The 21,776-nt window shown below is 27.7% G+C and overlaps 1 protein-coding gene across 1 annotated transcript; it reads left to right on the top strand.

Moving 5' to 3' along the window:
- The first annotated feature begins 1,665 nt into the window (after positions 1–1,665).
- Positions 1,666–18,526, top strand: LOC129960751 (synaptobrevin homolog YKT6-like). Its single transcript, XM_056074361.1, has 7 exons — positions 1,666–1,824; positions 2,551–2,762; positions 14,806–14,962; positions 16,855–16,900; positions 17,027–17,092; positions 18,227–18,328; positions 18,427–18,526. Exons 2-7 carry the CDS (start codon positions 2,573–2,575, stop codon positions 18,460–18,462), a joined length of 597 nt encoding a protein of 198 aa, XP_055930336.1. The 5' UTR covers positions 1,666–1,824; positions 2,551–2,572; the 3' UTR covers positions 18,463–18,526.
- Positions 18,527–21,776: the final 3,250 nt, after the last annotated feature.

Genomic DNA, 21,776 nt, shown 5'->3' with positions numbered 1-21,776 from the left:
GTTTAGATATAATTATCATTGCTTTCATAAAACGTCAATATAATATAGATTAGACAAACTCACAGAAAAAAATTTTGATACTAATGTGAAAACAATTTTAAATTTATAAGAAAAATTATATAAAATATAGTTGAAATCCACATATACCTCCCACATATACAAGGTTTTTAGAATAAGAATCTTCAACAGAAATGAATTTTGTAAATTGATGTATGTTGTAGTATCAAACTTTATGTAGCAAAACAACTTATGACAAAAGAACATGACAGTATTATCAAATTCATATCTTTGTATACTGAGTGATTAAAAAGTTCTGAGCAATTTTATAAGGTCGTGATCAGAAACAGAAAGACGAGAGAAACAAACTATTTGCGAGGGTCATTGGGAATGAAACCGGATTAAAAAAAATTACAAAATTAGAATTAATTGATTTCATTGCTTACGGTTTAAGCAACGAGATAATTTTGCAGCTGTTAAAACGATAATAGATAGGATAAGACATTTGTGTGCTAACAGAATAGATCAAACGGGTAGATTCTCATTGATTAAAATGGACTGTTAAACGAAAAAAAAAAAAAAAGAGTAAAGATATAAAAACACTAACCATTAAAATTTAAATAATGTTTGATTTAACTGAAATCTTTAAAAAAATGTTTAATTACGTGCGAAATTACTTTAAAAAATGATTCATAATCCTCTGGAATGTCTAATTATATAATATTTATGCATTTCGCATGAAGTGTCTATTCTCTCTGTCTATGCAGGGGTAATCATTAGTAGTCCTTAGAGAACTATTATAGAGAATCTTATTTTCTCAAGAAAGATGTCGTACCTGGGGAATTGATTATTTAGCTGTGATTCAAGGTAAATTAACACCATTGTTGAATTATTCTTTTAACAGTTAATTTGCGTTCGATATTTATATTTCTTACTTTGAGCAGACGACAGCTATCAGACATTTATTGCATAAATATGGTATAAAAATCAGATAGTAAAAACTGTACCTAAGCTAATATCTCACTCTCCTGACTTCTATTTTTGATATTGTTGGGAAGCTTAGAAAGGGAAAGGAGTACCGGCTTAGTCTTCATCATCTGACCACCGCTCAAAATTACGAGGTCCTTCCTAGAAAAGCATTCATATTGCCTTTAAAGTGAGGCGCTATTATAACTTAGCTAATTTCACTTGAAAGTGCGCTCATAAGACAGCCGACAAACTTAAACCTCATAAGCAGTAGATCATCAACCAAGTGTACTGACCACAATATTGGAACATACAGTCCAGTTATGGTGGTCTCCGCTTCGTAATGAATTTTTTTAAATATTCTGATAAAAAATTATTTATCTTTAAGCGATTTATGTAAAATTATATTATTAAAAGTAAACAGTACAGAAACAATACAGAAAGCCATGCTATATCAATTTTAATAAGCAATTTTTCTTTCTCTTTACTTAAAAATCAATGTTTCTCTTATAATTCTGATACAACAATTCTTTTTTTCATGCATGACCGTTTTATTTTTTGAATTCATATTTACTGTTTTGCATGGAGAAAACCATTTGTTTTGCTGTTGGGGCAGCGACAGTTATTTCTCTACTTTATTACGCTACTTATTAACGCTGGTAAAGAACGCATGCTCTGAAGCGCATTGATCAGAAAACGCTATTTCCACATAACGAGCATTCGGGTTCTTAAGCTGACATCTGCTGTCCTTAACTGTGTATTTTAACTTATGTTTTGAATGTTCGTTTGCTATGATGTGTATGCTATAATATTATCACATTTCAAAAATGGAATCAACTTTATGTATATAAGATATAATTGGTATGTTTTGCTGTCTATTTGTATTAATCCAAAATATTAATTTTCTCATCTCTTTTTCTAATGAAAATTCAATTTTGATTGTTTACTTAAATTACTACTTATTTTCTCTAAGAAATCTGATTGGAGAGATTCATTTAAAATCTAACGATAAATAGTTAAAATCAATAACACTTTTGTGGAAATGTAGTCATTTCCTTTCATTTTGATAATTTGATATTTTTATGAATATTGTGTATTAAAATTTGAAGCACAGTGACGAATCGAATTAGATGAAATCTGCATGCTCATTTGTATTTGAAGGTGGCTCCAAAGTTTGTTATGCAGGATAAATAGCGATTAAAAAGACTTTCAGTATAATCACTTACAAATTAAATTTTTTAAAAGAAAAAATCATCAAATTTAAGTAGATCCAACCTTGTAATAAATATCTTTTTACTGTGTACAAAATTGATTTCTTTTTCCAGAAAGCATTGATAAATGTTTAATAAATATGTTTAAAAAATGCAAAAATATATTATGCATATTCCACAAACTGTTTTATTCCCCCCCCCTTTTTTTGTAGGTGTGTATGTGTGGAATTTTATAAAGCTTTAAATATATATTCCTTTAGGATGTAAAAAAATTTAATAGCACTTATTCAAATGCCTAAAATTATTTCAATTGTTTGAACTTATTTTCTGTATTGCATGTATACTTTTTCTTTATTGCTGTAATTTTTTGTTACAGATATATTACTCTATCAGAAACAATGGTGAAATTGTATCACTTAGCTGTGCTATATAAGCACCCATCAAAATCTATTTGTTTGTGTTCAGCCAGTGACTTGACAGCATTTGGCTTTTTTCAGAGAAATAGTGTTCAAGAATTTATGAACTTTTCAAGTCAAATACTTGTTGAGCGCTGTCAACCTGCAACAAGAACATCAGTTAAAGAGCAAGGTTGGTGTTTTAAAATTTCCTTTCACCCTTGTGTTATTAAGCCTTTAATTACTTTTGTGCTATTGAATATAATTGTTTCGATATTGAAATATTTTAAATGTTATAGACTCTGTGTGTATAGATGTAAACTCTGTTAATTTGAAATTACTTACAAATGGAATTAAAAAGGGAATTAATTGGTATTTAATGAAATCCTTCCTAATTTCTTAAGCTGAAACTGGAAGATACATATTAATATATGTATGTTACTGGCAATATATGAAATCCTACCATTTTGAATACCTAGGCATTTTTATGCGAAGATATAAAATATGAGAATTTTTATTTACTTTCCCTAAGCATTGCATAAAATACATAGGCATTCTATAGAAGGACAAATACTATTTAGGGTAAGTATGAAAAAAAATTTATGATAATGCTGTTATTGAAACAGTGTGCTAGAAACTAGGAACAAAGTGCAAAAATTATCATTTTTATCATCTTTGTTAGCATGGCCATAAAAGGTGTGAATTATACAGATTTGAATATAGCGGAAAGGGCATTTTGTAACACTAGTCTATATGTAACAATATTGCTAAATACTAGATAGAGGTTTTTCTTCTCATTGACAAAAATTATTCAGCTATTTTTTTAAATTCTTCTCTTTAGACAGCCCACTTTCTATCATTTTTAGCACAGAGAGTGAAAAATGCTTGTGTTGAATATGTTGAAAAAATGGAAAAGGGAATATTTAGTCTAAAAATGATGAAAAATATATGAAAAGAAAACACATTGTAGATCAACTAAATTGTTTAAAATCGAAAAGGACAAAAATTGAAGAGACAATTTTTAAACAGTAGAAATCTGCAATCAAACTAATTGCAAAGGCAGAAAATAAGAGATTTTTAGTGCAAAATCAAATAGTTTTAGAAATTAAACAGTGTAATTTAAAATACTTTAATGGCACACTGTTTCCAGTTCATTTGTTCCTAAATTGTAATTTCTTAAGTTGTATCTGTCTGTTGCATTTCCTTTTCATTCTGGCAAGAATTGATCAAAAGTAAAGTTAAGAGGTCCTTATGGATTCATATTTTTTTAATGAATTTTACTTCAACTAAATTTTGAATGTGTTCGGGAAGTCATCTTTTTGTAGTTTGTGTGAAACTAGCATGTAGTTAGTTACTGTGTTGTAGCTAGCGGTAAAGGCTCTTGATCTTGAAACCCACTTTTAACTGCAAGTTTTAGCTTATTTAATAAAGATAAGCATAACATATATCTTTAGTGCTCTTCCATTAAGCTTTTAGAAGAAGTAAGCAAAAATATAATCGTGCATTTGAAAATTATTAGTAAAAATATTTTATTTAAATTTATTAGTTGTAATTCTATGTCAAAGGTATGTAATTTGAGTAAATAATGAAAGTAATAATTTATGTCTGTGAATTTTCTAAAATTGAATTGAACTGATCCTTGAATTCCTTCTGATCTCCTTGAATTTTTTCTTTAATAAGAGTAGGAACATTGCAATAGGTAGCTGAAATAGAAATATCTTTAGTAAGATGTCATTATCATGTTGGTTTAATTCACCATTTATTATAATCTTATTCATGTTTTTTTTTTTTTTTTTTGCTTTAGATTTGACTTTGCCTATTTGACATTTGGCATTCTATAGAATGCACAGAAAATGTGTGAAAATGTTTAATCGTTTTATACAGTGCCAGGTAATTGGCATTCTATAGAATGCTGGCTCTTATACATTGAGGGTAACATATTAATGAATAAGAATCTAAATTGGAATTTTTAAAACTTTTTTTGCTGATGATTGCTATTTATTGCAAAATATTTTCCTGGTCTCATTTTTTATCTTTAAAACATTTGTTGAAGCCCCATTGTTTGAAAATAAAATGATGATAAAACAAAAATAATACTTTGAACTTATTTATTATAATACTTTAATTGAATGTTTCAAATCATGGCAATTTTCTCTAACATCTGAAAAAAAGACGTGAAAGCTTGTAACACTGATTTCATTTTCTGCAATTTTATCTGGGATTTCATTTCATAATTTATGAGACCTTAATGTACACCATTCCACTGTTTGGCATTTTATTGAAATTTTTACAATTCTCTCATTCTTGATGATAATATTTTTTTCTCATTTTATTTACTTCATGCTTTATTTTTAAAGTTGTATTGAGGTGTAAATTAAATGGAACTTTGCCTCTTTTTCAAATTTTGACTAAAAGTGGACTTAACAATTGTTTAACCCTTTAATATGATGCATTATGTTAACTTTGGTTCTAACTTTAAATATTTTAAGTAGAATCATTTGTGTCTGTAATACATATAAATGATCATAGCAATAATTCAAAAAATGCGATGCACTCAATACTCTGTTCTCAAATATGATTATTTCTTGGAAAACCTGCAACATTTGAAATAAATATTTCTTAGGGATAAGGGAAGCAAACAAGCAAACAGTAAAATCCTTCCTTAAAACAAAACAAAATCTTAATTGTTAACTATTGGAAAAATTATTATATACTTAATGGATTTAATACTATTTCTTGACTACTATCCTGTTTTCTTTATAATATTAAGTTATAATTTTATTGATTTGCATAATCTTTTAAATACTTGTAGCTTATTATAAATGCTGTGTAGAAAATAATTTTCATTAATATATTTCCTATAGACAGAGCTTTAAAATTGAGTGAATCATTTATATATTTTTGATGGCATATTGATTTCTTACCATATTTAGTGTAAAAAAATATGTGTAACATTCTATTTCAGGATACATTCAAATTTTTTGAATTCTCAAATAAATGTTAGTTTACTCTAAATGTAAAACCAGGGTAAAAGATTAACAGAGGTAGAGATATGCTGTATTTCTGAATTGAAATATTTATAGGTCTTCAATAATTAGTGATAATATTGCTTTTTTATGATACTTTAATGAAGAACAAAAACCTATTTTTTATAATTAAATGATATATTTATATACACCTTTGCAATTTGTTTTATCAATATAATTTATAGATCTTTTTAATTAGTTTTCTGCTTTGTCCAAGTTGTATAGTACTATGAAATACGCTTAAAGAATATTTAAATTTGAATAACATTTTTAAGCACCTTAAAAGCATTTAATTTTGGAAAAAAAAAAAAAAAATCTTTAAAGTGTGCTTAATTTTCTCAAAAAAGGCAAAGAAACATTTTTGTTGAAAAAAATAAATCAAAAACATAGACATAAAATTTTGTTTATTGGATACATGAAAAATGAAAACCAATGAAAGGAAAGAATTCTGGTGAGGAATCCAGGGGTGTGCTAACACATGTTGATATAACATTGATGACCCGACATTTTCTCCCAGCTCTCTCTCTCTCTCTCTTCAACAATACGTGTTACCTATTATTAAAATACGGTAATGGTTACTTAGAAGGGCCAATAAGAAATACAGACTGTGTTTTAGATAGATGTGTTTTATGTGTTTAGATGTGTTTGTCAGTGTTTTAGATAGATAAATAATTTTAGTTATGCCTGGTAGGTGTATTTATATATTTTTTTTATGGGTTTTTAAAAAGGAATATGCAGATAAACTCTGATGGACAGAAAACAATTTGTTGGTGTGCAAGAGGGATAGATATATTGAAATTGAAGACTGTTCTAAAAACACACATAAGAAATATTTATGGTTTTTAACTGTTTTTATTCTTATTACAATGAAGCCTTTTTTAGTACTTTCGATTATCATTCTCATTAATATGCCGTTTTGGAGCGAACCCTGGAACGACCTACTAAAAGGGTTTTACTGTACTATATTGCGATACGTAATTATGTTAGTCAGTTGCATTAAATTCAGGTGTGATGAAATTTTATCTTGAAGCCGTAGGTTTTATGTGATCGCGATTTCTTTCGTGGGCTACTTTTTATAAGTCCCTATCCTTTTGAAAATTATTATTTTTTGATAAGTCATTCGAAATTTTAGTTTTTATAAGGAAAAAAAGTTGCTAGATCCTGATACTTAAAAACTATAAAAAAGAAAGGAAAAAAAAGAAAAAAAAAAAAAAATGTGGAACTTTTATTCATTAGAGTTCAGATCCTATTGTTTTTTCTCTTTTTGTAACTTTCGCATTTTTTTTTCAGTTTTCATTGAAATCATTCTTGCTCTCTATATATGTAATGTTTTTGTCCTAACTGAAAGAGATACGTGCAGTCTAAATAATTGAAGTGAAGAATTTGAGATTGCTTCTTGGGTGTTAGAAGCTTTCTAAGAGTGGATCTGATAAATTTGCAATTGGAAGTTTCATTTAAAAATAAGCAAAATTTTTATGTGCTTGCACTATAACATCACAATATATTATCGGACAAAAATAATTTTTACATCGTTTTAAAGATAAAAAAAAAAAAAAAGAGTTTTTCAATGATACCAATTTTGTTTGAATAAGTACATGTTTTTTTAGTTTTAATTACTTTTTTTAAAATTAATTTCCACACTTTTTGAAACAATGATTTTTATTATAATGAAATTCAAAACAATATCATTACTCTCAAATCTTTGAGTCGCGTGATTTTTGCCATTGTTAATGTTCTGATAAAAAAAATGTTTCTTTGAATTTAAAAACTTTAAAACAGTTCATTGTATAAGATTCTTCACTTGATGAGTGTTGTTAAATTTTTAGGTAATGCGATATATTGTCTAGCACTGGCTTCAAAAAATACTTTTTAAAAGCGGGGCAATTGACTTTTTAAAAATTTTCATTTTGCGCCTAACTATAAAGTTAGCGTCGTTTTAAATCGTGAATTTGTTTCCATTATTTATTAAAACCAATAAGTGTTAAATGATCTTGATTTTCCCGTAGAATGTTTAATCGCGTCCTTATGTAATTTTTGAAAGTTAAAGTTTTGAAAGTTAATTAAGATAATTTTATTTAGTCTTGTACATCAGTTAATAAATGTTTTTTATTAAATTTTAGAGATCTGAAACGTTGTAAAAAGCTCTTTACTTTTAAACTTCAGAAGTAAGAAATAACAAGATAATTTTCTTTGCAGTTTGATAAATTTTTAAATGCTGCTATTTTTTTCTGTTTGATAAATTCTGTTTCTAAAAAAGTTCAATTAGAATTCAGTTAGAGCATGGCATTATTCTGTCAAGTTCAGAGCACTTTTGTCAAATCTTACGATAGTCGTCTCCTGGAAATTTTAGCTCTTAGATTTTTAAGTTTGCAAATGAAATTTTCTAGATTACTAAATGTGAGTTAGCACCGGACAAAATTTCCTTTTCCCCAATTATTATGTCTATAAATTTAAAGTTTGGTGAGCAGTTACTTATCGCATGGATGATGTTTATTAAAACAGGGATTTTTTCCCCCTTCTAAATACTAAAATAATACTCCTATGGACGACGTCTATAGTTGATCACTTTGAGTCCAAGTCAAAGTGATACAAATGATCAGCGCATCCAAAATGTTTTAAAAATAATACAGTTCTATTAGCATGCAAGGACAACAGGAAAAAACCCGACCTTACAACATCATTTTTATTATTCATTCGTTTTAATTAGAAATAAAAAAAGAATCGCTACAATTGTACTGGAGTGAAATATACTTGGAAAATTAAATATGTATTGAAAATATTCATATATATTTAATTTCTTAAAACTTTCTTAAAAACTTGTCGAGACTATTGAGTTATCAAGCATTCAGTGGATAAATTTTTCATATGAATAATGTTCAGCAAAAGATTCAGCACAGTATTGGAATGATATTCTTAAGGGTCAAAGGGCTTACAGAGTTTCGTGGAATATTGGTGGTTTCTTTTCTGGCTCCTTTTTATCGGCATTGTCTTCATGCTTTATGCCATCATCTTTTCGATTCATCCGTGCATATCAGATTGTTTCTTCGTTAGTTTTTTAGTTGTATTCCAATTTATCACAACGTTAAACAAGCCCTCATAATCTTCTTCGGATAGGTCTATTAACTTTTCAATGAATCAGTCATTTTCTTGATTGATCATAATAAAACCATGTTAAACTGCTTGGCCATCGAAATTGATCACTACTAGTAAATTTTTGATCACTAGAACCACAGGATTTTCTATGTATTTAGGTACAGATCAGTTCCTCAATATTTTGATCAGTTCCAGCAAAGATTTGTTATATCCGCGATCACTACAAACGGCAAATGCTGTATTTCATTATTGTAGCCTCAGACTGATCTTGCAAATCTTAGCAATGATTTCCTATTAGAATGATGTCAACATTTAAGCTTGGCGATGATTGCGATCCCAAATGGAATAGTAGCGTTAAAATGTGCACTTTAAGGTTACTTATTCAAGCACTGAAACTTAGCAAGTTGTTTTAGACAAAGAGCTAATTTGATTTTCTAATAACTTGCAATTCAAGCGTTTGCAGTGTCTGATAATGGTTAGTTATGACCATTTATAAAAATCGAAGGAGAATTTAAATGCGGTTGGCATGAACCTGAAATCAAGAATACTCGCTCTTGGGTAGTAAATTTTCTGTTTTACGGGCAACTTTGACCACTTAATGGATCTTTAGCTGAAAGGGAAAACCTACAAGTGTATAACGAAGCTCTTAAAAATTAGTTATAGCCGTTAAAATATTTTTTAACTTTACTATCTACAAACACATACACACACAAAATATTGAAAGTTGAAAAAAGACATTCAGCCGTCCTTTCTTTTTATGCTGCAGAATTGCATTCCTTGAGCGAAACTGTGGAAGAATGCCAGATTACTAATTATATATAATCAGTTATTTTCCAAAAGTCCGAATATCTTAAGAAATTTTAGAGTGATTCAACAAATAAATCAATTACCGAAAATACGTTTTTCTGTAGAAACGTTCTGATCACTTTTTTTTCTTCCAAATTTTATTATAAGTTTATAAATTATACATCTTTATATAACATCACCTCTGGTTTTTTTTCACTGGAAAATGTCTAAGCATGTTAAAACTAAAGAGACCAGTCGTGATTTTACGTTTTGTTTGAACACTTATCCATTTTCCTGTTACAGGATTTATGCTAGTTTCGTTTTAACGGTTGTCGCTCGAGGTTGAATTTCGTGACTATAAGATTATAGACCGAGTAACGCGTTGGCTTCCTTACAAAGCTCTATTTCACTCACACATGCAATTTTCGATTTATGGAAAAAAATCGATATTTTTGAAAAATCTATTTTTTTGTATCAATTAAAAATATCGATTTATCGTTATCTTGACCATGGGCCGATTTATTGATATGATGAATCATGGTTCACAATAAATCGTGATGCCGTAAATCGATACTTACAATTAATTTTCGTTTTCGAGCCTTAAATTGATGCTTATTTTCATCATTTGTGCATTTGTGTGAATCCCACCTATCGAAAACAAAAATAAGACAGAATTTGATGAAAATTTAAGTATTAATTTTTGTTACTCTTCATTGTTTTTTTCCTTTGTGCATAATTTTTGTTTAGATTTCTGTAAATACTGTCATATTTTAGTATATAAAAATATTTGCTTTTCAAATATCATTTTGGAATAAATGGTGTTCAATTTCCAAAATTGAGAGATTTCAGCAACAAATTTCTATTTAAATATAATGAAAGAATTATGTATCTTTTATTTTCAGATGTATTTATAATTCAAGCAAAGTTTTGTGCTTTATTTATTTAAAACACCCGAAATATCTTCCAGAAATAATGGTAAAGCAGCTATAATAATTTTTTAATACCTTTACAAATTAAGTTTAAAATTCATAAAATAACTGAATTCCAAAATATCTGTTCGGTTAAGCCTATCTGCTCTGAAAATGTAAACTTTTTGTGAATTGTTTTTAATTTTTTGTGAAGGAGAATAAATTATGTTTCTATTATTTTCAGATATATTTACAATTCAAGCAAATATTTATTTTAAACATCCGAACCATTTGCGAATGGGAGTCCTTTTTCCACCTCCTTAAGGGACACAGGAATGGATAATGAATAAGTAAATAAGTAAATAAAAGCAAGCTCTCCTGAAGCACTGACCATTAGTGGCTCTTAAAATTTTTAATTCCTTTAAAAACTAATTCGAATGCTTGATCGGTCTTGACCGAACTTTCGATAATTATCGAGCTTTCGATAATGATGGAATTTTCATGATTATAAGAAATCAGTAATGGCAATATTTTATGACTGGATTTCAAGGCATTATTTTGTATATCAGTAGTAAGTATAATTTTTCTAATTCTATAGATTTAAAAAGTGCGCTTTTTGCAATAAATATGCAGATCTCCTTAATCACATATCGAAATATTGTTTATTAGTTATTAATTGGTTATTATAATCTTCGCACATATAATCTTTCCAAACGTATGAGGAAAAATGCATCCAAAATTCACTAAATTTCTTAGAATACGACGTTTAGAAATCATTGAGACATAAAAGAATAAGTGGGTGGAATTCATAATGCTTGAATACATTAGGGAGCAGTCTTATTAAAAAGATATCTTAACTCATTTTCTATGTTTTCAAAATGTATTCCAACGCAATTGAGATTTACTTGATCCAAAACTTTTTATATAACCTTTAGGTCCTATTCAAATTTTTATTTGATTCTTGTACTTTTTAATATTCGTGTAGAAGACAAACTGCCTTTGAAGATATTTTATTTTGGCACCGTTTATCAAGTTTCACTCTGCCGCAATACTAATCTTTAATACTTCGATCTAAAGAGCTTTTGAGCCAACATACATATTCTGAGTGTTCCCGCACTATTTGAAATAAAAGAGGCCTACTTGCTAGTCGGCAAGATGGCAATCTGGCCCTCTGTCCTCTCTGCAACTTTAAAGTTTTTGTAACTAAGATCCATTAAATTAACATCAATATTTCAAATGGTATCAGTTTAGTTGTCGTGACTTTTTGCTATTAATTTTGGCATTCTTTTTTTTTTTTTTTAAAAAAAAGGCCTTATGCGAAATGTTCAATGTTTTATTAAAATATCGCGTTGAAAATCAAATCCATATTATTGTTACATCAAATTGATAATTTCTGTATTGCTATTCTGTCAAAAGATGAGTGCAAAATTATTTTAATTCTTCCGATATAAAACATTTGTTGTAATGAAGTTCTATTTCGCTGTTTCACTAATTTTTAGACCAATTTTTTTTCTTTCTTCATTTCTTCTAATAAATTTACTTTATAGATAGTTTAGCTATTTTATTTATGGATGTAGTTTTTAGTCATGCTTTTAAGTTGTGTTTTCTCTTACATGACGCTAGTCTTCTGTGGTGAAATATGTTATTCATTTTATTATTACTTTATTTATTGTTTGGTGGCCGTGGCTGATGATTGTTAAAATCTTCATATAAGCATTTTATGTTGCTTTCTGTTAATGATTTCCTTAGCAAATTATTTTTAAACTTCAAACTTTGGTAGATATGCAACATTTGCTATTTTAGAAATCTCACACCATTCTGTTTATTATACTGTGTGCCTCCCTAATTTTCTATCACCTTAGCTAAAATTTTGATTTTAATTTGAAATGGAATGGATTAAACTATGGCTAATATAAAACATTTCTTGCAGAAGTTGTTTGAAAGTAGGTGCACTTAAAAATTCTTTCATCTTTGCTTACGTTTAAAGTTAAACTTAATTAACTTTCAAAAAGTTTTTTAAAAAAGCATACTTAAAACAGAAACCTACTCATCACGAAAAAATAAAACGTACCTTCATACTTATATCGTCAAAAATGAGAGAAGAATCACGGGTAAAATATTTATGGCAACAATGAAAACAATTCTAGTTTCTTTACAACATTGAGATATAATTATAAAAAATAAGTTTTAAAATATTAAAAAAAATAATTAAAAATAAGTAAACAACGGAACACAAATTAGTATTAGTGTTTTGAATTTCAAGATGTTATAAAATTCTTTTTTGTTTTATATGAATTTCAGCTGTTTTTGGAGCAAAACATCAAAACTTCGTTTAATTTTTAATTAAAATGTAACTAAAATAAAAAAAAATAGTTTTGAAGTTTTACTTTCCAATGTATATCTGGGTCAAATTGGGTAGATCAAGGTCCAACGCAGAGGTTTTCATCCTTTTCTGGACCATCGTCCCCTTAGCAAGGGGAGGGGGGAGCCCATTTCAACGCTCTATCATCCCTCTATGCTAGCTGTTGCCCCCATGGAAACGCATGCTTCCGTACTTATTAATCTAAGAAAAGGTATATGTGTTTCTTTTTTTCGAATTTGGCTTTGGTAATCAAAGACATAATTTTTTTGTCCCCTTTTAAAGGTTTTGGCGGTTCGTAGAAGACTTTCTTTTTCATTAAAAAAGTCTGTTATCTCGTCATCAGTTTTTTGATAGTAGAATGCAGTTGCGAAAAAATAAGAGATAAAAGGAACGCCGTCTAGTCATGTCTCACCAGGATCGCATACTTCCAACAAAGAGGACACCGCAGGACGCCGATAATCCAGAATAAAATCTAAAAGATCATTGAGGCTAAACCTCAGAAGGGGCTTTCGTTTGCTCCAAAAAGTAATTTCTAGGTTTTTGTTTATTTAATTTTTAAAGCCAAATGAAATTCTAGAAAATCTCTGCTTCAGCATGTTCTTCCTTTCTAGTGCTGTCTCTTTTTCACATATTAACTTGGGGACCCATATTGTCTTATGTGTCAGGGGGTCTACTTATCATTGAGCAAACTAACCTGCCTGCTTCTGCCAATATGTAATGTGAATAATCCATCAAGGCTCTTTGCTTAGTGGAAAAAATATCTGTCCAATTCTGAAACAATAACGCTTTAAAAATTGTGCCGTTTTTTTTTTTTTTTTTTTTTTTTTTTTTTTTTTGATGTCTTACTTAAAAAAGGATAATTTGATACTTAAAATAAATAAATAAAGAAAAATGTAGATAAATAATGGAAGGTTCTTTTTTCTCTAAGATTTTTTCTGCACAACCATTGCAATCTATTAGTATCCTTATACCATATTCATTAGAATTTAAAAAATCAATGTTACTAAAATAAAAAAATACATATAAATTATATTAAAAGTTTCTTGAAACATCTTTAATACATGATAAAATATTAATTCTTTTTTTTAAATGCATCTTCAATTTTTTGATTCAGTTATGATTTCAACATGAAGAAAATTTTGTCGATCCCTCCTAAAATTAATTTTGGTCATGCTATGCTTTCTACATCAGTATTGGTATTTTCAGAAGTAATATATCTATTCAAATTAACTGGTAATTTGTTAACTTTAAGAGATGCTTGAAAAAAGTAATAATTTTCATTTTTAATCTTGTAAAATTTGATTTTCATTTTATGATATAGTGACAATTTGTGTTATGATTGTTTTGCCAAACCAAAAAGACATTCTTACTTTACAATAGATGATGTGGTGCAATATAGAAATGAATATTAGTATTAAAAAAAGCATATTTAAAATTATATAAATTTGTCAATAAAAATTATGCATTATTATAAAACAGAAAACATCCTATGCTTAGAAAATACAAGTCTCTATATGCATGTATATGTAAAGGTGTTTTAAAAGTTCTTAAAGGGGCTTAATTTTTGCAGCAATTTCTCACTACATACCCTGCTGTCAAGATTTTTAGAGCTGTGAAAGATATTTTATGGACATAATTTTTATTTGAAAAGATGTAATTACTTATAATTAAAGTGGAATTTCACGCTAAAAAAAATTGCACCAGCAATGAATGTGTTACAATTTCCAGTGTGCTGAAAGAAGTTATTTCTAGAAAGTGTGTAAATAAGCAGATGTTTTTTTTTTTAAATAATTGCCATTTTGATTTCATGAATTTAGAATTTTTATACAACATGGAATCATATTTTAAGTATTTCAATTTCATAAAAGTATTTTAGATTTCATAAAGTGTGATATCATTGTGTCAATATTCTTGCATTTGATACTTATTAAAGCAAAGAATCAATATATAGGATTGTATATTCTGCTTATATTAGATATATTTTGTCCCTTCAGTTCTAATTTATTTGATTCTAATTTTTTAATTTTAAGATTTATTTGAATTTTTTGTTTATTTTTGCAGCATATATGTGTCATGTTTATGTACGAGCTGATAGACTGTCTGCTGCTTTAATATCCGATCACGAGTATCCACACCGAGTAGCTCATACTCTGCTTAACAAAGTACTGGAAGAATTTTCAAATAAGTTTGCCCCATCTGCTTGGACTGGTGATCCTAAGTAAGTATAAAATATGTAGCCTGACCACATAAGAATAAATATTAAATTTTTATGATATTTATAGTTTTAAAAGCTCATCTGAAAGTATTAATATTTTCAAATTTTATATATTTACCATGTTATTTTCTAAAATATTTTTTGGATCTGTCCACAGTTTAGTTATTCTTATTACTCTTGAATTTACTTGTGCCTCTGATATTTAGAGATCAGTGTTCCATGTTAAACAGCTATATTTAGGAGCATTAAGTTCTTTAAAAACTACTTTATTAAAGAAGTAGCTTTAATCATTAAGTTAAAGATAACAACATGTTAGAAAAAGCATTATATATTCTATTTAATTAAGAAAGAACAACCCGATAGAGTACATTTTAGTACAAACGTGATTTTATCTGTTTGGAATATATTTAAGGACTTTTTGTCAATTGTTATAATTTTGTAATATTTTAATCATTTATTTTAGAATAAAATTTAATATCGTATTTGAATTTAAAGAAAAGCAAAGTGTGAAATAATACTGAAATTTACAAAAAAAAAAAAAAAAAAACACTTAATTAGAGTCTAAAAAGTATAAAAACGACATTGAAAAATTGTTTGATTGATGGCGCAATTCATGAATCAGAAATCACAAGCATCAGAACTTTGACACTGAAGTAATCAAATTCAGAAATAAAATTTCTATTTGATAAATGGTAAAACTGGCTTTTTCCATTTTTCCTGTTCAGTTTCATTAAAGATAATTCTTAATTCTAATTTCAATAATTCAATTACATGAAAATTTTTTATCCGCTTTAAAGTGTTATCAATAGTTGAAATTTATTAGATCAATATAATTGGCCTCTTTTTTAAATGTTTAAGACGAGAAAGCATTAATTGTGCATATATTGCTAATAGCAAATAGTGATTTGTCAATACAATCAAATTGTTTCTTCTTAACTTTGAAAAGTCTAATAATTTATTGTTAATATCTTTTCAATCAGTGTACTCTGCAAGAATTAAACATTTTTAAATTCCATGCTTCTTTTACAATGGGATTTTCTATAGTTGTGTCTTCTTGACATAATTTATTACCAATTTGAATGTTTCTGTTGTTTGACAACTTCTGTTTTGAATGCATTTCTTTATCATAATTTTTATGTCTTGCTGTAATTTAATATTAATTCATCTGTATATTTGTTTGTACTTTAACATTAAATTTAAAATTATTTGTGTTATATATAACAGCTATTTTTTTCCCTGTAGAAATTATGCAATTTCAAAGAAACTTGGTTCTTTATTTCCTCCTTTTGCTTTAATTATTTCTGTTTTTAGATTATAATACAATTGTAAAATTCAGAAATAAGAAAAATTGACTTCGCCAGAAGTTGTCAGTCAGATTTGGACATTATGAATTATGTAATAATATATATGAAATGTTGAACTCGCCTAGGAAAGAGTCAGTGTGCTTATAGAGATGTCAGATGAGTTTGTTTGACATACAATGAAATAACTTAGTTTTATATAATACTATTATATTGATATTACTATATCTTATATTGATATATATATATGAAAATAATATTCATTATTATGTATTTTTTCCAAATATATATTTTAATAGTTCTTGTTTCTAATAATTAGCAGTATTTTATATTAAAAAGTCTTGGCTTATGTGCTTTACTGCGATCTGACCTATATCATAATTTTGGGGCATTTCTGTACTAAGTATTGGAATTTTTACCGCATATAGATTAGGCTTATTAAAAAAATGAAACATTTTTTTTAGCATCTTTTGTCAAATTTTATTTGTATCTTTTAAAAGAAAGTTTTAAATATAGTATATGCCATAATAGATAATATTTTTTACTATTGTGTATTAAATGATGATATTCATTACATTTTTCTTCTTTTACTAGTTCAATTGCTTTTCCGACATTGGAAAAATATTTACTTGATTATCAGGTACACATTTTTCTGTATATATTGATGCAAAATTTGTATCTACGCTTAATGTAAACTTGTGTGTTGTAATTAAAATTTAATAAAGAATGATGCTTTAATGTCTTTTATTAACATTCATACCTACAGGATCCAAGACAAGCTGATAGCCTCACAAAAATTCAGGATGAGCTTGATGAAACGAAAATAATTTTGGTTAGTATTCGTTTCATGTAACTTATTCATTTATTATTTTTCGTGTTAAAATTGGAAACTTTTGTTAGATTTGCAGAATTTTATTAAAGAATTAATCTTGTACATTATTATTTTTTGTAATTTTATGTATTTATTTGTATTTGCATTTATATACAGTAGACTCCCGATTATCCGCGGTGCGGATTATCCGCGCCTGCCGCACAAAGGTTTTTTTTTTTTTTGACTGATTTTTTTCAAAAAGGTGCAGTTTTACAGTTATGCTCTTGTAATTACATAATACATTATAGTATTAAAACAGTACATATGTATTCATTTTTCTGTGTATCCTTGACGCCTCTCGTAAATACAAAGCACTTTTCTGTTTTCATTAACAAAATGCATTTTAGGTTAGTTTTGAGTGATATGCTAAAATATTAAGCGTTAGTTAAACATTTCCTGCTATTTATTTTACGTTTTATTGTACATAAAACAATTTTTTAAAGTTGGAATGACTGTTTTCTTTTTTGCTATACCCGTTTTTAGTTTTTTTTCGGATTATCCGCGATTTTTGTTATCCGCGGTGGCCGCGCCACCCAATTCCGCGGATAATCGGGAGTGTACTGTATGTTAAAGCTTGTATATCGAGTTATAATTGTATAGTTTTGCATAAATTATGTATTCCTGTCAGCAGAAGTTAAATACCATACCAGCTTATTTATAAGTCGGAATATGTATGTAGAATGCATTTCAGATATACTTCAGCTTAAATGAAATAGCTAGATTTTTTCCCCATCAAATTAGAATGTTTTTTTCTAGAATTCTTAAATGCTTAAAAACATGCAGTGTAATAATCCAGTGAAATAGAAAATTATATTTCGCTTCTCAGAGTGACAGTACTTTTGGAATAAATATTGCTTTTTTAAATGTTTCTAATCGCAAAAAAGAACATAAAAAAATGGAGAGAAGGCGAACATTTTTATGCATTTGGCTGATTTGATTGATAATTTTAAGCTTTTTTGAATTTTTAAGGAATTTATGTAAGGTCCATTCATTTATCTTTCAACATAAATTAACTGAAAAACATTGTTTCTTATTTTTTTAGACTTAATTTCATATTTTTTACAATGTAGTTAATCTTTATCACTTGAATTGTAGCACAATACTCTACAAGCTGTGCTGGAGAGAGGTGAAAAACTAGATGATCTTGTAGTCAAATCTGAGCAGCTTAGTATGCAATCAAAGACATTTTATAAAACTGTAAGTTTTAAAGCTTTTTAGAACATGACATTTATTCAAAGTATTTAAATTTTTCTCCCTGCAGTGAAACATACTTTCTAAACATTCTTTTTTTACAGGCAAGGAAAACAAATTCATGCTGTGTCATTCTCTAAGAGTTCTTTTTGTGATTGTTGCTGTAATTAAAAGAAGTTTATTGGAAGAATACAATAATACTCATTTTTGTAGCGAGGGAGTTATTTTTCCCAAATGATTAAATATTGTATACCTATTTTTGGACCAAATTGTGAGTGTTTTAAGTAACTTATTGGAAATGTTACTTTTTAATACTTGCTATTTTTTAGTTCTATTTTATAAAAGTGAATTCTTTTGTATTTGATGAATACATTATTGTACATTTGTGCGTATGTGTATTTCACAGTGTCTTTATTTGGTTTGATCATAATAAACTCTCAGATGCATACTTAGAGAATTTCAGATATGTTCCTTCTCTTATATTCATTCTAAATTATTAAAATATAGATAGTTTGACAAAAGTTAAATTTTTTAAATACATGTGTCTGCATTACAAGTGAATTTCTTGCATTCTGAATTTTCATCTTGTGTGTTTATATATTAATGACTGCTTATTACACATTTACACAACTAAAATTTATTTTTAAATATTAAATAAAAATATTGCTGATACATGGACGAAAGCGTTTAATCTTATATTTTGTATATAAAAATATTTATATATATATAAATATATTTTAATTTACCACTTTTATAATTATTCACCTCACCTTTAAGTATGGATATTTTGCATAACATTCATCATTATTTTTAATATATCACACATGTGCATCGTTATTTTTAAAATTTATCTTCACACGTTGTTTGGATAAGTTTCTTATACCTCTTGAGGAAAGAAGTTTCTGAAATTCGTTCTGAAATATAAAATTTTGTGATGATCCCTTCCCCAAAAAATGATTCGTTCGAATTTTTTAGTTCAAGAATTTGTATTAGTCTCAGATTAATTTATCTAGTAGTTAACATTCGGTACGATAGACTGAAATACTGAGATTTCAGTGAATGTATTGAAACCCGAGATTTAGGGGTTATTGAATTTTTACTGAGCTTGAGATGAAGTGAAATCGTTTTTAGCTCACTTGGAAATAATTGTTTATTCCAAATTCTGCTTAATGGTAATAGCTAATTTTATGAACATACGTGAATTGTGCTCTTTCAGTTTCAACTAAATCATTTATTAGCATTGTAATTTGATCTTGTGTCTACCCATGAACCTAGTCTGAAAAGTCTTTCCTTGTTATACTTTAGATCAAATGCAATGAATTGCAAATAAGATCAGGTATGCAAATTGACTTTTAAGAATATTATTATTGGAAATTGGTAGCATGACATATCTTTATGGGCATACAAACTTCGGTCTCTAGCATATCATGTTTTTTTTTTTTTTTTTTTTTTTTGGAAATACAATTCTAATTTAAGTTTAGGCAGAAGTCTCGGATTCGTGTACTACCAAAGGCAGACTGTGCAGCAAACCTCGCACCTTAGAATACATACATGCCAACATTTATGGATTTCGTCTGAAATTTCTGTAAACTACAGAAGTACGGATAAGATTAACATTTCCATGGAAACAAGTTTTTCTCCTTTTCACGCAATCACTTTAGTTGTGGTCTTTTATGGCAATATGATAATGATGATAGTTAAGATATTTTCTTTAAAAAACTAAGTTTATTTAAAATATAATAAAATGTATAAATTATTTTAAATTTTGACACAAATTTTTTTGTGTATGTTTGTGCGTGCGTGTGTGTGTGTGTGCGCACGCGCCGCATGCTATCCTTGTAGACTTTCTGCTACTGACATCTACTTTCCCAGCGTTTGGTAGGTATGAAAATACAACAAACTACTTGTACAGACCAATGTATTGAAATGAAAATGGCGGTTTTAATTAAGGTATGTTACGTAAAGAAATATATCCTAAAATTAAACAATTTTAGCTATGAAAATTCTATAGCCAGTAATAAATTCCATCACTTAATATTAAACCAAGCATGTTTTGCACCTTCATTAATTCTTCAATTTAATTTCCTGTAGCAACGAATGTTTTATCTTAGATAATTCATAATTTTGTTGAGTCACTTTAATTCTCATAGGAAATTTGTTACTTCAAAAGGTTTAGCTTTAGCCTTCAAGTTTATTGAAAATGGAATATTGGGAACAAGTAAATTTATCATTCTTATAATTAATGTATTAGTATGTATTACTATTTCTATAACTTATTGTGTATTCTACTTATCTGAACAGAGGAGTCCTTGCTTCTTATTTAAGCAATAAACTTTTCATTTAAATATATGGCAAACATATTCTTATTTTAAGTACTACAAAATCTTGGAATAATGTTGTTAAAGTATGGTTGACATTTTAAAATATTGGAAGATCTTTTTTTATATTATTATATAAAATATATATTTCTTTATTATTATGAAAGAAACTACTAAATTTCCCTTTCAAAAATGTGTCCTCTTTTGCATAGTATGCTAAATTGCTAACATCTGTAATGGAATAAATATAATCAGTGCGTATGTAATGGATATAAATCTATTTTCTGAACTATGCCGTTAACCATAAAAAAAAAGATATTTTTCATGAGAAATGTTTTATAGATGCTGAAAAAAAAAAAAAAAAAATTAGAATTTGATGATGATTTATTTTGCCATACTAAACTGTATTATAGGAGATATTTGATATACACTTCATTTCTTTCTGTCGAATGTTATGGAATGCATTTATGACAAGAATAAGTTATATTTTACATAAAAATGTATTATCCTTAACAGTTAAATCCAGAATTTCTAGAAATTTAAAGGAATACGGATATACAGTACATATCGTAGACTATTCAGCCACGAATAAAAAAATTGCATATGTTCGAATAAATGTTTTTTTTTTCGTGTTTTTTTTTTTTTTTTTCAGCTTTCCTCTTTTCAACCCATTGACGGATGTAAAGCATTTATAGCATTTTCATAGTGGTGTAAAATGGAACGAAATCTGTAGTATTTATTTTTTCAAATATTTAAATAAATAAATCGCCTACTTATTTTTGCGATGTCAAGTGGGTTCCTTATACACATAAGACAATGTGGGCTTCCAGGATGTGTGTGTGAAAGAAAATCAAGAGCATGTTCAAATAAATTTCTACCTTTTCTCAATTTAAAAACAGTTTTATGCTACAAATGCACAACTTTGTTTGTCAAACCAGAGATACCACAAGCATTCAATTTTTTTTTTGTTGCGTTCAGATGCTCTGTCAAGGCAGAATAAGGTGTAATATACCTCTTTACATGAATATCGTAGTTTTTATATGAGAAATGCTCTTCAGCTGATAACTGCCGTTTTTTTTCCCCCTTTCTTTTTGCTGCATCATTTTACGGGTCCAGTCATGTAATATGTATGTTTG

This window comes from Argiope bruennichi, chromosome X2 (assembly GCF_947563725.1).
Source record: "Argiope bruennichi chromosome X2, qqArgBrue1.1, whole genome shotgun sequence".
In the NCBI taxonomy this organism is placed as follows: Eukaryota; Metazoa; Arthropoda; class Arachnida; order Araneae; family Araneidae; genus Argiope; species Argiope bruennichi.
The sequence above is the reverse complement of the archived record's forward strand: the minus strand, read 5'-3'. Positions and strand labels throughout refer to the sequence as shown.

Bases quoted from the DNA above. Each gene is read 5' to 3' on its own strand.
- LOC129960751 (XM_056074361.1), top strand. From the start codon at position 2,573: ATGGTGAAATTGTATCACTTAGCTGTGCTATATAAGCACCCATCAAAA. The intron at 2,763-14,805 runs GTTGGTGTTTTA...TTATTTTTGCAG, and splicing joins AACATCAGTTAAAGAGCAAG to CATATATGTGTCATGTTTAT. The intron at 16,901-17,026 runs GTACACATTTTT...TCATACCTACAG, and splicing joins AATATTTACTTGATTATCAG to GATCCAAGACAAGCTGATAG.